The following is a 13,536-nucleotide window of genomic DNA, read 5'->3' on the forward strand; positions in this document are numbered from 1 at the left end:
AAAAAAGTGTTCACTTTCATATTTGCTTCACAAGAATTTGAAACTTTTTTTTTAAGTCCCTTAAAATTAATCTTTCTCTTCTCTCTTTCCTCACAATTTCACAAAGTCACATGAGTATATTTTTTAAAAAAATCTATAACCTTATACAATTTAAAATACACTTAATAAAACAGACAGAGGATAAAAGTAGATCTTTTATTTTTAAAAAAAAAAAAAAATTAGGACCAATTGTATTTACTATTTAGACATCCCTTTGTATTATACTATATAGTTTCAATGTATTTTTCTTAGGAAATACAAGAAAAAGAAAATTCTCTATATAATAAAACAGAAGTACACGACATTTTTTTGTAGACTATATAATAGATATATTTATGATTTTTTTGGTTATAAACTTGTGACATAAGTGTATCATAATATAAGAGTTAGTCTGATTTTTAGTAAGTAAGGATAATATGGATTTAGTTAGTTATAGTAACATATAAATCAATTATAGGTAACATTTAAAAGATAAGGAAATCTCTCAACCAAATTAAAACAAAAATATGTGATTCTTCTTTCACATTTATTTTGTTTTATATTTAAATTATTTTAATTTTTTATCTAATACATTTAGTTAATAAAATTTATGATTTTTTCTGCATATGATGTAATTTAATTTTTTTTAAACAGACATATATTGCTCAACTGATGAATAAAAAAAATATACAAAATGCCCTACATCACCTAAGAAAACTAGGCAAAGATTCAAAGTCATATTAATAAAAAAGAGACCAAAATAATTCTGAATACGAATGAGCAGAAATCTTGATTTTTATTATGGTTCTTTATTTTAAAGAATTTAAACTTTTAATAACTTTAAAAATTCAAATGTATAAATTTTTAAAAATTTTAAAGATTATTAATATTTCAATTATTAAAACATTTAATTTTTTATAATTGTTTAAGATATTAATAATATTTAAACTTTATAAGAAGTTCAAATATTATAAGTAGTTCAAGTTCTAAAAAAACCGAAACTTTATTAAAACATTTTAAATTTTAAAAATATATTTAGATTTTTATGAAGTTTTTTCTGCGATGTACAATAAATTAAAATATCACACGACGGGTTATATGGCTAGGCATGTTTGAGTAGATATTAATAGAAACTTAAAATATCATTAATTCAGTGCTACATGGATAAAATATCATCTCATTATTTTGTTAACAATATGAATATTAGATTCATAGATGTATCTAATTAAATCGATTAATTAATACTATAACAAAATAACTAATATGCGGTATAATGTAGGTTAAGTCATATAATTAACAAAATACAATATATAATTTTAAAAACAAAACAAATCAAATAAAATTAACAAACAAAAATTAATATTTTTATCAAATAATTTAAACTGCAGTGTACCGCAGGTCAAAATTTAAATCTACTAAAATAGATCTTATAAAATAGATGCTATTTTCATAAGTTATATTAAACATATGATTTTATGGCATAGTGTTTGAGCAAAAAAAAATTTAAATAAAACAATCATATATATAACACTTTAAATAAAAATTACAAAATAAATAAAATAAATGTTAACCCGTGCATATCTAATTATAGTAATAATAAAATTGGTGTAACAGCTGACTGGACTGGAGTATAATTGAAGAAGACCGGTGTGTATATAAATATTAACGTTATTTCCTCCATTTTTTTTTCCTTCCTTTCTCCCCATACATAATTAAAAAAAAAAAAAAAAAACTCAGATCTCACGATTTGAGCAGCAAAAACGCAATGAGGACACCGACGACACTGCTCCTTCTTGTCGGAGCCATTCTCTTCTCCGGCGCCGGTTATGTCAGATCCGACGCCTCCAACCACCGTTACAAGGATGGAGACACCGTTCCTCTCTACGCCAACAAGGTCGGCCCATTTCACAACCCAAGGTACTTTATAATTCATAGATCTGCTCTTCAGATCTGAGACTGTATCGAATTCGTAGACTTGAGGATTTTGAGATATTGATCATTGATCTAACGAATCTGTTGCTGTTGAAATGAGTAACGAGACCTTGAAACTTTTTGAGTACACTACCAAAACAAATTAAATCCATGGAGTGAGTGAGAGAAGATACTAACTACATTTGGATCTATCTTATATTTGAATGCTTTACGACTCATTTTGGTTTTTGTTCAATGATCATTGCAGTGAGACCTACCGTTATTTTGATCTTCCCTTCTGTATCCCAGGTAAATGCATATTGTTTACTAGATTAATCGCACTATTGGACTTGGCTGCAGCTGAAATGGCTTAAGGTTTTGTCCTTTCACATTTAAATTTTTGTATGTTTTGATCTGATCCCATTGATTTTTGGTTTACAGAGGGTGTGAAAGAGAAGAAGGAAGCTCTTGGCGAGGTTTTGAATGGAGATCGTCTTGTTAGTGCTCCATACAAGCTCAACTTCAGAGATGAAAAAGAGTCTGAGGTATACTGCAACAAGAAGCTAACTAAAGAAGAGGTCAAACAGTTCCGCAAGGCTGTTGAGAAAGACTACTACTTTCAGATGTACTATGATGATCTGCCTATTTGGGGTTTCATTGGAAAGGTTGACAAAGATATCAAGTCTGATCCGAGTGAATTCAAATACTTCCTGTACAAGCACATCCAGTTTGAGATTCTGTACAACAAGGACCGTGTGATTGAAATCAGTGCTAGAATGGATCCTCATTCGCTTGTGGATCTCACTGAGGACAAGGAAGTCGATGCTGAGTTTATGTACACTGTGAAGTGGAAGGAAACTGAGACTCCTTTTGAGAAAAGAATGGAGAAATACTCTATGTCGTCTTCTCTTCCACATCACTTGGAAATTCACTGGTTCTCCATTATTAACTCCTGTGTCACGGTTCTTCTTTTGACTGGTTTCCTTGCAACTATCTTGATGCGAGTACTCAAGAATGATTTCATGAAGTAAGTTTCAAGTTACTCGCTACTCCTCATCATCATGTTTTTACGCTTCCTTATCTCATCTGGACCATTTTTCGCACACTCTAAAGGTATGCTCAAGACGAGGAAGCTGCTGATGATCAAGAGGAAAGTGGATGGAAGTACATTCATGGGGATGTCTTTCGCTTCCCTACTCACAATTCTTTGTTCGCCGCATCGCTCGGTAGTGGAACTCAATTGTTTACACTGTATGTGTCTCATAATCCAATAGTACTTTTTCATCCATATCTGCATATATATCTCATCATAACTAATTGAGACTATCCCACTATCATCAGCACCATATTTATCTTCATGCTTGCTCTTGTTGGAGTGTTCTACCCATACAACCGAGGAGCACTTTTTACCGCTTTGGTGGTCATCTACGCTCTCACATCTGGAATCGCCGGATACACATCTGCTTCTTTCTACTGCCAACTTGAAGGAAAAAGCTGGGTAAATATTTAACCTCTAAATCCCTTTCTCAAATATCATCTTCAACCGAAACTAAATCAGTTTTGTCACATTGTTGCAGGTGAGGAACTTGTTACTCACTGGATGTCTCTTCTGTGGCCCATTATTCCTAACGTTTTGCTTCCTTAACACCGTAGCCATCACCTACACTGCAACCGCCGCATTACCCTTTGGAACCATTGTGGTAATCGTCCTGATATGGACGTTAGTCACATCACCTTTACTCGTCTTGGGTGGGATCGCTGGTAAAAACAGCAAAGCGGAGTTCCAAGCACCGTGCCGTACTACCAAATATCCCCGAGAGATTCCACCACTCCCATGGTACAGAAGCGCTATCCCACAGATGGCAATGGCTGGATTTCTTCCTTTCAGTGCCATCTACATTGAGCTTTACTACATTTTCGCTAGTGTTTGGGGTCACCGGATCTACACCATCTACAGCATTCTCTTCATTGTCTTCATCATCCTCATCATTGTCACTGCTTTTATAACCGTTGCCTTGACTTACTTCCAACTCGCTGCTGAAGATCACCAGTGGTGGTGGAGGTTGGTTAAACTCAGTTCTCAATCATCTCTCTCTACTCTTTTTTCCTCTCTGATCATTTTAGAGCTTGAGTTTGATTCTTTAACCTTTGTATTGCAGATCGTTCTTATGCGGTGGATCAACCGGTTTGTTTATATACGCATACTGCTTATACTATTACTACGCAAGATCAGACATGTCAGGGTTCATGCAAACATCGTTTTTCTTCGGATACATGGCTTGCATTTGCTACGGATTCTTCTTAATGCTCGGAACAATAGGATTCCGTGCAGCACTCCTCTTTGTTCGTCACATTTACCGGTCGATCAAATGCGAGTAAGGAGTCCTGACACCAAATTTTTCTTCTTCTTCTGCTGCTTCTGCCTCGTTACGAATTTTGCTAGAACAAAGAAGATAAAGAGATAGGTTTGTTAGAAAGAAGAGAGACACAAAAAAAGACAATGTCTGATTATTTTTCTTAGGGGAAAAGTCTCTCTTCTTCTCTCTTTATTTTGGGCAAACACAAAAATTAAATTTACTGTATCCTTTTCTATATGAATGAATTTTCACGTATTGTAAAAGACTAGCCTCTATACATTTGTATTCGAGTTTCCTTAGTATCTAATAAATGTCAAAAACTCTGATTTTTTCCTTATCAGTTCGCGTCTCTCTCTCTTTTATACTAATATAGCTGCAGAAAACAGAAAAACAAAAGTGATGATGTAACGAAATAAGTATATAATAATTCCATAATTTTTGTACTTGCTTTAAGATCCAATTGAAAGATCCAAAGTTAGATTTTGTATTTTGGTTCATAGGGAAAATAAATACATTACTGACAGTCTGACACTGACAAGGATATAGCGTAAGCGGTCAATTACTTCCATGGGCATAACTATGATATATCGGCCCAACTACAAAGAAGAACATTTCTTCGAGCATTAATTAGAGACTCTGATTTCAGTTTTTGAAATTCGAATCCTCATCCTCTTAAATTTAGAAACCCTAGGGTTCCTTCTTCCGCGAACTAATTCTCTCACTCTGTGTTGTGAATCTCTGAGTCTGGTGGAAAAAAAAAATGGATCTCTCACGAGAAATCGATGACTACATCAAAGACACAATCGACCACTCTTTAGGGCTTCCGATCTCCACAGACGCTCTCAAGAAGAAGCTTTACACGGCTGAAGAATCTAACCTTCGTTTCCGTGAGCAGTATCTTACACTGGTCGGGAGATTGAAAGAGAAAGATAGAGTAATCGATCTCGTTAGATCAGAAGCGAGTATGAACGCGCAAGCGTTGAAGAGAGTCATTGAAGAGAAACAGAGATTGGCTGGTGAGTGCGAGGATTTGGCGATTCAATGTAAGAAGTTGAAAAGAGAATGCTTTCTTTACGATCAAGACCGTGAATCGCTGATGGATTTCGGGAACGAGACGGACCAGAGGGCTAGAGAAGCAGAGTCTAGGGTTCTTGAATTGAAGGAGCAGGTTCTAAAAATGTCTGACGAAATCAAGAACCGGGTTGAATCTGAAGAAGACGATTGTTTGGCTTATTCGGTTTTGTATTCGTTGGTTAGCAGAGAAGACGAGAGTGTGTCATCGGGGCGTAGCTTCTTGGAGGCGAACGTTGAAGACAAGTGTTGTCAAGCTTTGTTGAGCAAATGGGATGAGTTGAAGCCGTCAACGCAAAAGGTTGCGTCTTTAGTTTCAATGGTGAAGAGAATCGAAAAGGAGAAAGAATGTCTCATCTTGAATCTTGCTAAAGCAGAGCAAGAAGTTGAACTTGTGATGGAGCAAAACAGGGACCTGGATAAAGAAAACTGTATGTTGTTGAGGCAATGTTCTGTAGAGAGAAGCAATGGATCTGACAAGTTCAGCAAAAGGAAGAGTCCCAAGTTGATGATGACCAGCCCTATCGACAAGAGGATTGAGTTGAGCAGCCAAGATTTCCATGATGTTTAAAAGTTTTCGATACACAAAGATTAGTAGTAGTAACTTGTTTAGGATATTTAAGGTGCTAATGATGATTGGTTTTTTTTTGTTTGAATATATCAATGAAGGTTTTCTGGTTATTTGTAGAGAAATGATGTGAGGGACAAGCTCTGACTATGCCACAATGTATAAAAATATGAGAGACTTGGAGCATTCATTCTCTCACCCATTGGAAACAATCAATTTTAAAATTATACATGTCCATTGATTTGGAAATGCTTTTTACTTGTTTAATCTTGTATACTGCATCTGACAATTAGTGTGCTGATGAAATGTTGTATTGGCTAAACATGTTTCAGTTAAATGAAAAGAAAAATAACCAATAAAAAGATTATAATTTTGTCCAATAAGTTTATAATTGCTTGCTTCTACATCATCTTATTTCTTGTCACCAAATCTCTTTCAACTTTAAAACAATTTGGTTTTGAAAAGATGTCTAATAAAAGACTACTAAAAAAGAGTGGGCTTTGGTTTTGTCTTCTTCCAAAATGGCTTTCTTAAAAACTTTTTATACGGTGTATCCTATATTACTGGCCAAAAAAATAAATAAGTCGAAAAAAAAGCCTTTTGGGATATTATTATTTTATTTCATTATAATTATTTTTGAGATATTACTACAATTTTAGGGTTCTCTCCTCTCTTCGGACGAAAATAAAAAGCCCTTTCTTTTTTCTTTGTTGTCTTTCTTTTCTTATCTTCTCTTCTCTTCTCTTCTCGTCTTATATAATCTCTCTCTTGTCTCTCTCCTCTCTCATACATACACATATCTTCTCTTTCCCCAATCTCTCTCAGAGTTTTCTCTCTCCTCTCTCATACATACACATATCTTCTCTTTCCCCAATCTCTCTCAGAGTTTTCTCTCTCCTCTCTCATACATACACATATCTTCTCTTTCCCCAATCTCTCTCAGAGTTTTCTCTCTCCTCTCTCATACATACACATATCTTCTCTTTCCCCAATCTCTCTCAGAGTTTTCTCTCTCCTCTCTCATACATACACATATCTTCTCTTTCCCCAATCTCTCTCAGAGTTTTCTCTCTCCTCTCTCATACATACACATATCTTCTCTTTCCCCAATCTCTCTCAGAGTTTTCTCTCTCCTCTCTCATACATACACATATCTTCTCTTTCCCCAATCTCTCTCAGAGTTTTCTCTCTCCTCTCTCATACATACACATATCTTCTCTTTCCCCAATCTCTCTCAGAGTTTTCTCTCTCCTCTCTCATACATACACATATCTTCTCTTTCCCCAATCTCTCTCAGAGTTTTCTCTCTCCTCTCTCATACATACACATATCTTCTCTTTCCCCAATCTCTCTCAGAGTTTTCTCTCTCCTCTCTCATACATACACATATCTTCTCTTTCCCCAATCTCTCTCAGAGTTTTCTCTCTCCTCTCTCATACATACACATATCTTCTCTTTCCCCAATCTCTCTCAGAGTTTTCTCTCTCCTCTCTCATACATACACATATCTTCTCTTTCCCCAATCTCTCTCAGAGTTTTCTCTCTCCTCTCTCATACATACACATATCTTCTCTTTCCCCAATCTCTCTCAGAGTTTTCTCTCTCCTCTCTCATACATACACATATCTTCTCTTTCCCCAATCTCTCTCAGAGTTTTCTCTCTCCTCTCTCATACATACACATATCTTCTCTTTCCCCAATCTCTCTCAGAGTTTTCTCTCTCCTCTCTCATACATACACATATCTTCTCTTTCCCCAATCTCTCTCAGAGTTTTCTCTCTCCTCTCTCATACATACACATATCTTCTCTTTCCCCAATCTCTCTCAGAGTTTTCTCTCTCCTCTCTCATACATACACATATCTTCTCTTTCCCCAATCTCTCTCAGAGTTTTCTCTCTCCTCTCTCATACATACACATATCTTCTCTTTCCCCAATCTCTCTCAGAGTTTTCTCTCTCCTAATCCATTTCCATCTAAAACTATAAACATCATCTCTCTCCCTCTCTCTCTTTCCCTCTCTTTCTTCTCTCCAATTTCCATTTTACATTTGCTCCTTTTTGTTGTACTGTACCCTACTTTTTTCTCCAAATCCATGTCCTGTTTCATTAGATCTAGCTCTAGATTTACCAGATCTATGAATCTGCATGTGTGTTTTTCGAAGGGAATACGAAATGATGTCTCGAATTCATGTTTATTATCCACCTTGATTTTTGTTTCTGGGTATCTCCAAGATCTGATCTTTTTTAAAAAATTTCTTATACATTGTTGCTCTGGAATCTGGATATAAAGTAATGTTTTTTAAGGGTTTTAATTCAGACATGTGCATTTAGACAGAACTCCTGAGTTTGATTTTGATTGGTTTTTATTTAAGTTTCTTAGTCTTGGTTCTGTCTGAATTTTGGATCTGAATCGTAATGACGTGTTTTTTTTTTATTTCTGTAGATCTTTGAAATGGATGACGATGGGTTTCGTAATTGGGGTTACTATGAACCAGCGGCTGCTACCTTTAAAGGTAATCTCGGTTTGCAGCTAATGTCAACCATTGATCGGAACACTAAACCGTTTTTACCCGGGCGTGATCCGAATCTAATGATCGGGCCTAACGGGTCGTATCACCCCCAAGAGCCTCCAATCCACATGAGCTACAATTGGATTAACCAACAGAAGGACAAGTTCTTCAACATGTTGCCTGTAACTACCGCTCCTAATTACGGTAATGTCCTTCCCGAGACTTCCTCTGCTCCGTCGATGCAGATGAATCTTCATCACCACCATCATCAAACCGAGGAGAACCCGGTTGTTAAGTTGGAAGATGAGGTTGTTCAGACGAATAAGAAGAGAAAGACTAATTCAAAAGCTGGCTTGGCGACGACAACAACAAAGGCTAAGAAGCCACGGAAACCAAAGGATGAGAACAGCAACAACAACAACAACAACAACAATACTAATAATGTTTCACGAGTGAAACCTGCTAAGAAGAGTGTCGACATGGTTATAAACGGAGTGAGTATGGACATTTCGGGTCTTCCTGTCCCGGTATGCACTTGCACTGGAGCTCCTCAGCAATGCTACCGTTGGGGATGTGGCGGTTGGCAATCAGCGTGCTGCACCACGAACATCTCGATGCATCCGTTACCTATGAGTACTAAACGCCGTGGAGCTAGGATCTCGGGAAGGAAGATGAGTCAAGGCGCGTTTAAGAAAGTTCTTGAGAAACTTGCTTCTGATGGGTTTAACTTTGGTAATCCGATTGATCTTAAGAGCCATTGGGCAAGACATGGAACTAACAAGTTCGTCACAATCAGATGATTTAGTATCTTTGATTAGTAAAAGAAGAAGAAGACGTGAGTGTGTTTCCCGACGGCTTTTTCGATCTCTTTCGGGATGGAATCTCTCAGTGATGGTTGTATATATTCAACAAATCTGCAAAATCTTGTGACCTTTCTAAAAAATCCTGTCTGCAATCTGAGTTCGAAACTGTGTTTTCAGGTAAAACCATCTTCGTTGTTGTAGGGTTTTGAAAGCAGAGTTCTCTGCTTTTCTTAACCACTTTTTATATCATCATCATACATTGCTTTGTTTTTGTTTTGTTTGTCTTGTCTCTGTTGTGTTTCTGAGGAAGAAGGTGTCTGAGAAAATCTTCGAGGAAATTTATTTATTTTTTTTCTGTTTTTTCTTCTTTTTGTTATCTTTTTCTAAAGCATTTTACTGACTTGTAACAGACATTCTTTTAATCAAATGTTTTTTCTATTTTCCAGATTTACCGCTATCTGTACTTGCTTACTTTTATAGTTGAACATATTTTAAGATTTGATGTCAGAATGTATCAAGAGATAGGACTGAGTTGTGTTTACGAACTCTTAAGATTTGTCCCAAACTAGTAATGTGAGAAGTAGCGCTAAATTAATTCGAATATCGATCATATGAACAATAATAACACAACAATCCAAATGAATACAGAACATAAACATAATTAAAAGCTAATTAAGTCAGGAATATCAACAACTCTGGGAGGAGGAGGAGGAGGAGAAACAGGAGCTTCCCCATTCTGATCAAGTGTTATCAAATCATAAAGAGTCAATTTCGTCTCTCTTTCTTCTTCTTCTTCTTCAACGATCTCTGCATCTTCCTCACACAAATCTGTTTCCGTTGCTTCTCGTCGACCTTCTTTCACCTGTCCTTACAAGTTCATCAGATGTAACACGTCCGCTTCAGGAATCGTTACGAAATCAGGAACCTTTTGAGCATTAGAGACTCCCAAATCTCTACAAAACTCAAAATACTTGACAAGCTCTTTACTTTGAACCATAGATTTAGTAACAATCTTCAATGCCAAATCCGCCTCTGTTTTCCTAATCTTGGAATGCACGTTAGGTAAAACTTCAGCAATCCGACGACAAATCCAACCATAAATCTCCAGAATCTCACTAACCACATTCTCCATTGCTTCATCGATCAAAGGTATGTTCATGTTCTCACCAATAGGTTTAATCCTAATCAACGAATCCACGATTACTTGCATCTTACGTATGATCACAAGTCGAATCATAACCGAGGATTCCTCGTCGTATCGATGACGGTTCCCATCGTGGAACAGAATCGATCTCCGATCAAGAAACGCGAAATAAGCGCGTACGAAGAGACTAAACCCACCGGTTTTGCTCATGATCCGCGAACTACCTTGGCCGAAACTCGAAAGATCAAACGGTAACCTTCCGATCGATTCTGCCACGGTGGTCTTGCAGAGGAAGAAGCCGTGCATTAGCATCAAGCCTTTTAAAGCAACCGCCCAGCTTCGCGTGCGTGTCACGCGAGACGAGATTGCGCTTATCAGAGGCTTGAGGCTGGACGGGCTAGCGAGGACATGACGGTAGATGAATTGAGCGCTCTCCGTGTCAATTGAGAGCTCGTCGTGGCTTGTAGCTTTCACGACTGCTGCTGTGAGAATGTCGTCCGCCGCGATTAGGCTTGGTCCGTCTTTGATAACAACGGCGGCGCGATTCCACAGCTTCATCTCCGTCCTATTTAGGTTTTTTAATTTTGTTGTTTTATATTTCGCGCTTTATAACTTTCTTCGAATTTTCTTATAATGTCAATTGATTTGCTGGTTTACAACTAATTAGATAAGAATAAGCTAAATTTAAGAAATCTCAGTTTTGACCGAAATAAAAAAGAAATGTGTTTGATGTCATTTGCTAAATTATTATCTTCCATTTTTTCAGTTTTTTTTCTATTGACATTTTACATAATAATTAAGTAGATTAGGGTTGGCTCACTATATGTTTGTATGATTTTGTTTGACTCAAGTAGTCAAGTTTAAATTGTTAGTAGACTAATGTGTGTGGTTTTGGCCTTGGAACTTTGGTTAGTTTGGTTCGGTTCGATTATTTATCTCGGTCCTAGTTTTGAGCAAGTCAGTTTTTACGACTTGTTTGTACACAATGGAAATATAAATTTCTTTACACTACTATTGGGTGTAATTGGTTTATAACGCAAACAAGTGAACAACCGATTCGTTTGTTAATAAATTGTACAAACCATAAAGTAGACAATGTTAGTCGTCACAACTCGTGGGTCTCGCAATCGCTTTTTTCTTTTGCGAAATATCTTAAAAATAAGGCGTTTCAGACTTCTTTTTGAAATAACATTAGATTCGTTGATACCTTTTGATTTTTGCTACTTAACTGACTTTAAATTCATTTATTTTTATCAACGAGATGCTTTTTAGTTGTATTTCTTATATATTCCTTTTAAAAAAACATTAATACTTCAGCTTTTCGTACATGTGACCTCTCATCTCTCATACAAACCAAACTTATGTTATTTATTATTCTTATTTATTTTCTTGCTTGTATTAGTTAAAAAACTTATTTCCTTAATTATCTCTAGACTCTTATAGTTTACTTTAGTATATACCATAACGCATTACTAGTTCACTCATTTATAGATATAGCCGGTACTGTAAAAAACATTACTAGAGTACTAATTATGCAAAAAGTGATTTTTTTTTCTTCTTATTTCTAGTCTTCTTACTAATACCTACTTAACCCAATGGATTCTAAGAAGTAATTATGGCTAGATGACAACTTTTATGAGGTGAGGATACGAAAATCAATATTGAAATTATGGGTGTGTAAAAAAGCAAAGCCAGTGAAACAGTTCAAAAAGTGTTTCACATTTATTATGACAACTAATAAGCATATCATGTAAGTAACCAATAATTTTTTTTGTAACTCCCAACTCTTTCTGACACAAACAACATCATATCATATCTTTAAACTCAAAACCAAAACGAACCCTAAAGTCATTACTCTGAAAAAGAAATCAAAAGTCTCTCTCTCTTCTAATCAACTAGGAAGAGAGCAAAGAAGATGCAGAGTTCTTGTGTCTACCGAGAATGCATGCGCAACCACGCCGCAAAACTCGGCTCTTACGCCATCGATGGCTGCCGTGAATACTCTCAATCAGTCACCGGCGATCTATGCGCCGCCTGTGGTTGCCACCGCAGCTACCACCGTCGCGTCGAGGTCATATCTTCTGCTCAAATCAGCCACACGCGCTTCCCTTTCATGAGCTTGAGGCGCGTGAAGCAGCTCGCGAGGCTAAAATGGAAAACGGCTGAGCAGAGAAAAGAGGATGTTAATGAGGAGGAGGAGGACACGGAGGAGACTTCGACGGAAGAGAAGATGACGGTGCAGCGGCGGAGTAAGTCCAAGTTCACGGCGGAGCAAAGGGAAGCGATGAAAGATTTTGCGGCGAAGATAGGATGGACGTTAAAGGATAAGAGAGCGATTAGAGAAGAGATAAGAGTCTTCTGCCAAGGGATTGGTGTTACTCGTTATCATTTTAAAACTTGGGTTAACAATAATAAAAAGTTTTATCACTAATCAACTAGTATTGTAATCATTAATTGATATACTAGTAATGTAGTAGTATAATTTAGTTCCATTTCATTTTCAACCCCTTTTGTGTTTCTCCTCCTTAATCTCTTATTATAAATTTTAATGGATTGGTAGTGTTTAATGTGTTTGATTTAGACATGTCCTTAATTACTGAACTAGCTTCACTCCTTAAGTTGTCTTTATGGTTTTTCTTTTTACGTCGGTGGGCTTGTTAAGTTTTGACAAGACAACTAGCTGACGTATTATTTATGATCACCACTGTTTCACCAATCAGAATATTACGCCAAAAGGCTGTAAAAAAAATGACAAAAGATGTATTACTTGTTGAAAGCATTACATATCTAATTTTTGTAATCAGTTAATGAAAAGACATAGTTTGCGTTGTGAAAAGACAATTATTTAAAGGAATTAACACAAACACTGTAATTTTCGAATTATTTTCAAGATTTGTTACTAAAAGTTATAATGACATCATCAAAGTCAAGAAACTTGTTATGTTAATAATAAATTATATACTACTATTTGTTTTTTTTGTTTTTTTATAATCGTAAAATCATATACTTAAAACTTAGAAGTATTGTTTACCAAATGAGATTAGGATTAAGGACCAGGTTAACCCAAACTTCTTGTCCGGCTAGATTTCATCCAAAATATATGCACAAAACATGAATAAACAAAAAAAATGTAAAAAACGTTTCACCAAACAAA

The 13,536-nt window shown here is 36.0% G+C and overlaps 4 protein-coding genes and 1 pseudogene across 4 annotated transcripts; 4 read left to right on the forward strand and 1 right to left on the reverse strand.

Annotated features, from left to right (window-relative positions):
• Window positions 1,715-4,623, forward strand: LOC104740145 (transmembrane 9 superfamily member 2). The gene is made up of 7 exons (XM_010460674.1): window positions 1,715-1,935; window positions 2,198-2,238; window positions 2,371-2,956; window positions 3,043-3,180; window positions 3,271-3,427; window positions 3,507-3,991; window positions 4,089-4,623. Exons 1-7 carry the CDS (start codon window positions 1,784-1,786, stop codon window positions 4,306-4,308), a joined length of 1,779 nt encoding a protein of 592 aa, XP_010458976.1. The 5' UTR covers window positions 1,715-1,783; the 3' UTR covers window positions 4,309-4,623.
• Window positions 4,859-5,983, forward strand: LOC104740146. The gene has a single exon (XM_010460675.2). It carries the CDS (start codon window positions 5,047-5,049, stop codon window positions 5,926-5,928), a length of 882 nt encoding a protein of 293 aa, XP_010458977.1. The 5' UTR covers window positions 4,859-5,046; the 3' UTR covers window positions 5,929-5,983.
• Window positions 7,872-9,689, forward strand: LOC104740147 (protein BASIC PENTACYSTEINE2-like). Its single transcript, XM_010460676.2, has 2 exons — window positions 7,872-8,146; window positions 8,369-9,689. The coding sequence occupies exons 1-2, from the start codon at window positions 8,114-8,116 to the stop codon at window positions 9,233-9,235; spliced, it is 900 nt and encodes a 299-aa protein (XP_010458978.1). The 5' UTR covers window positions 7,872-8,113; the 3' UTR covers window positions 9,236-9,689.
• LOC104740148 lies at window positions 9,896-10,965 on the reverse strand (annotated as a pseudogene).
• LOC104740150 (zinc-finger homeodomain protein 14) lies at window positions 12,114-12,886 on the forward strand. The gene has a single exon (XM_010460678.2). The coding sequence runs from the start codon at window positions 12,298-12,300 to the stop codon at window positions 12,811-12,813; it is 516 nt and encodes a 171-aa protein (XP_010458980.1). The 5' UTR covers window positions 12,114-12,297; the 3' UTR covers window positions 12,814-12,886.

This window comes from Camelina sativa, chromosome 14, assembly GCF_000633955.1.
Source record: "Camelina sativa cultivar DH55 chromosome 14, Cs, whole genome shotgun sequence".
Classification (NCBI taxonomy): Eukaryota; Viridiplantae; Streptophyta; class Magnoliopsida; order Brassicales; family Brassicaceae; genus Camelina; species Camelina sativa.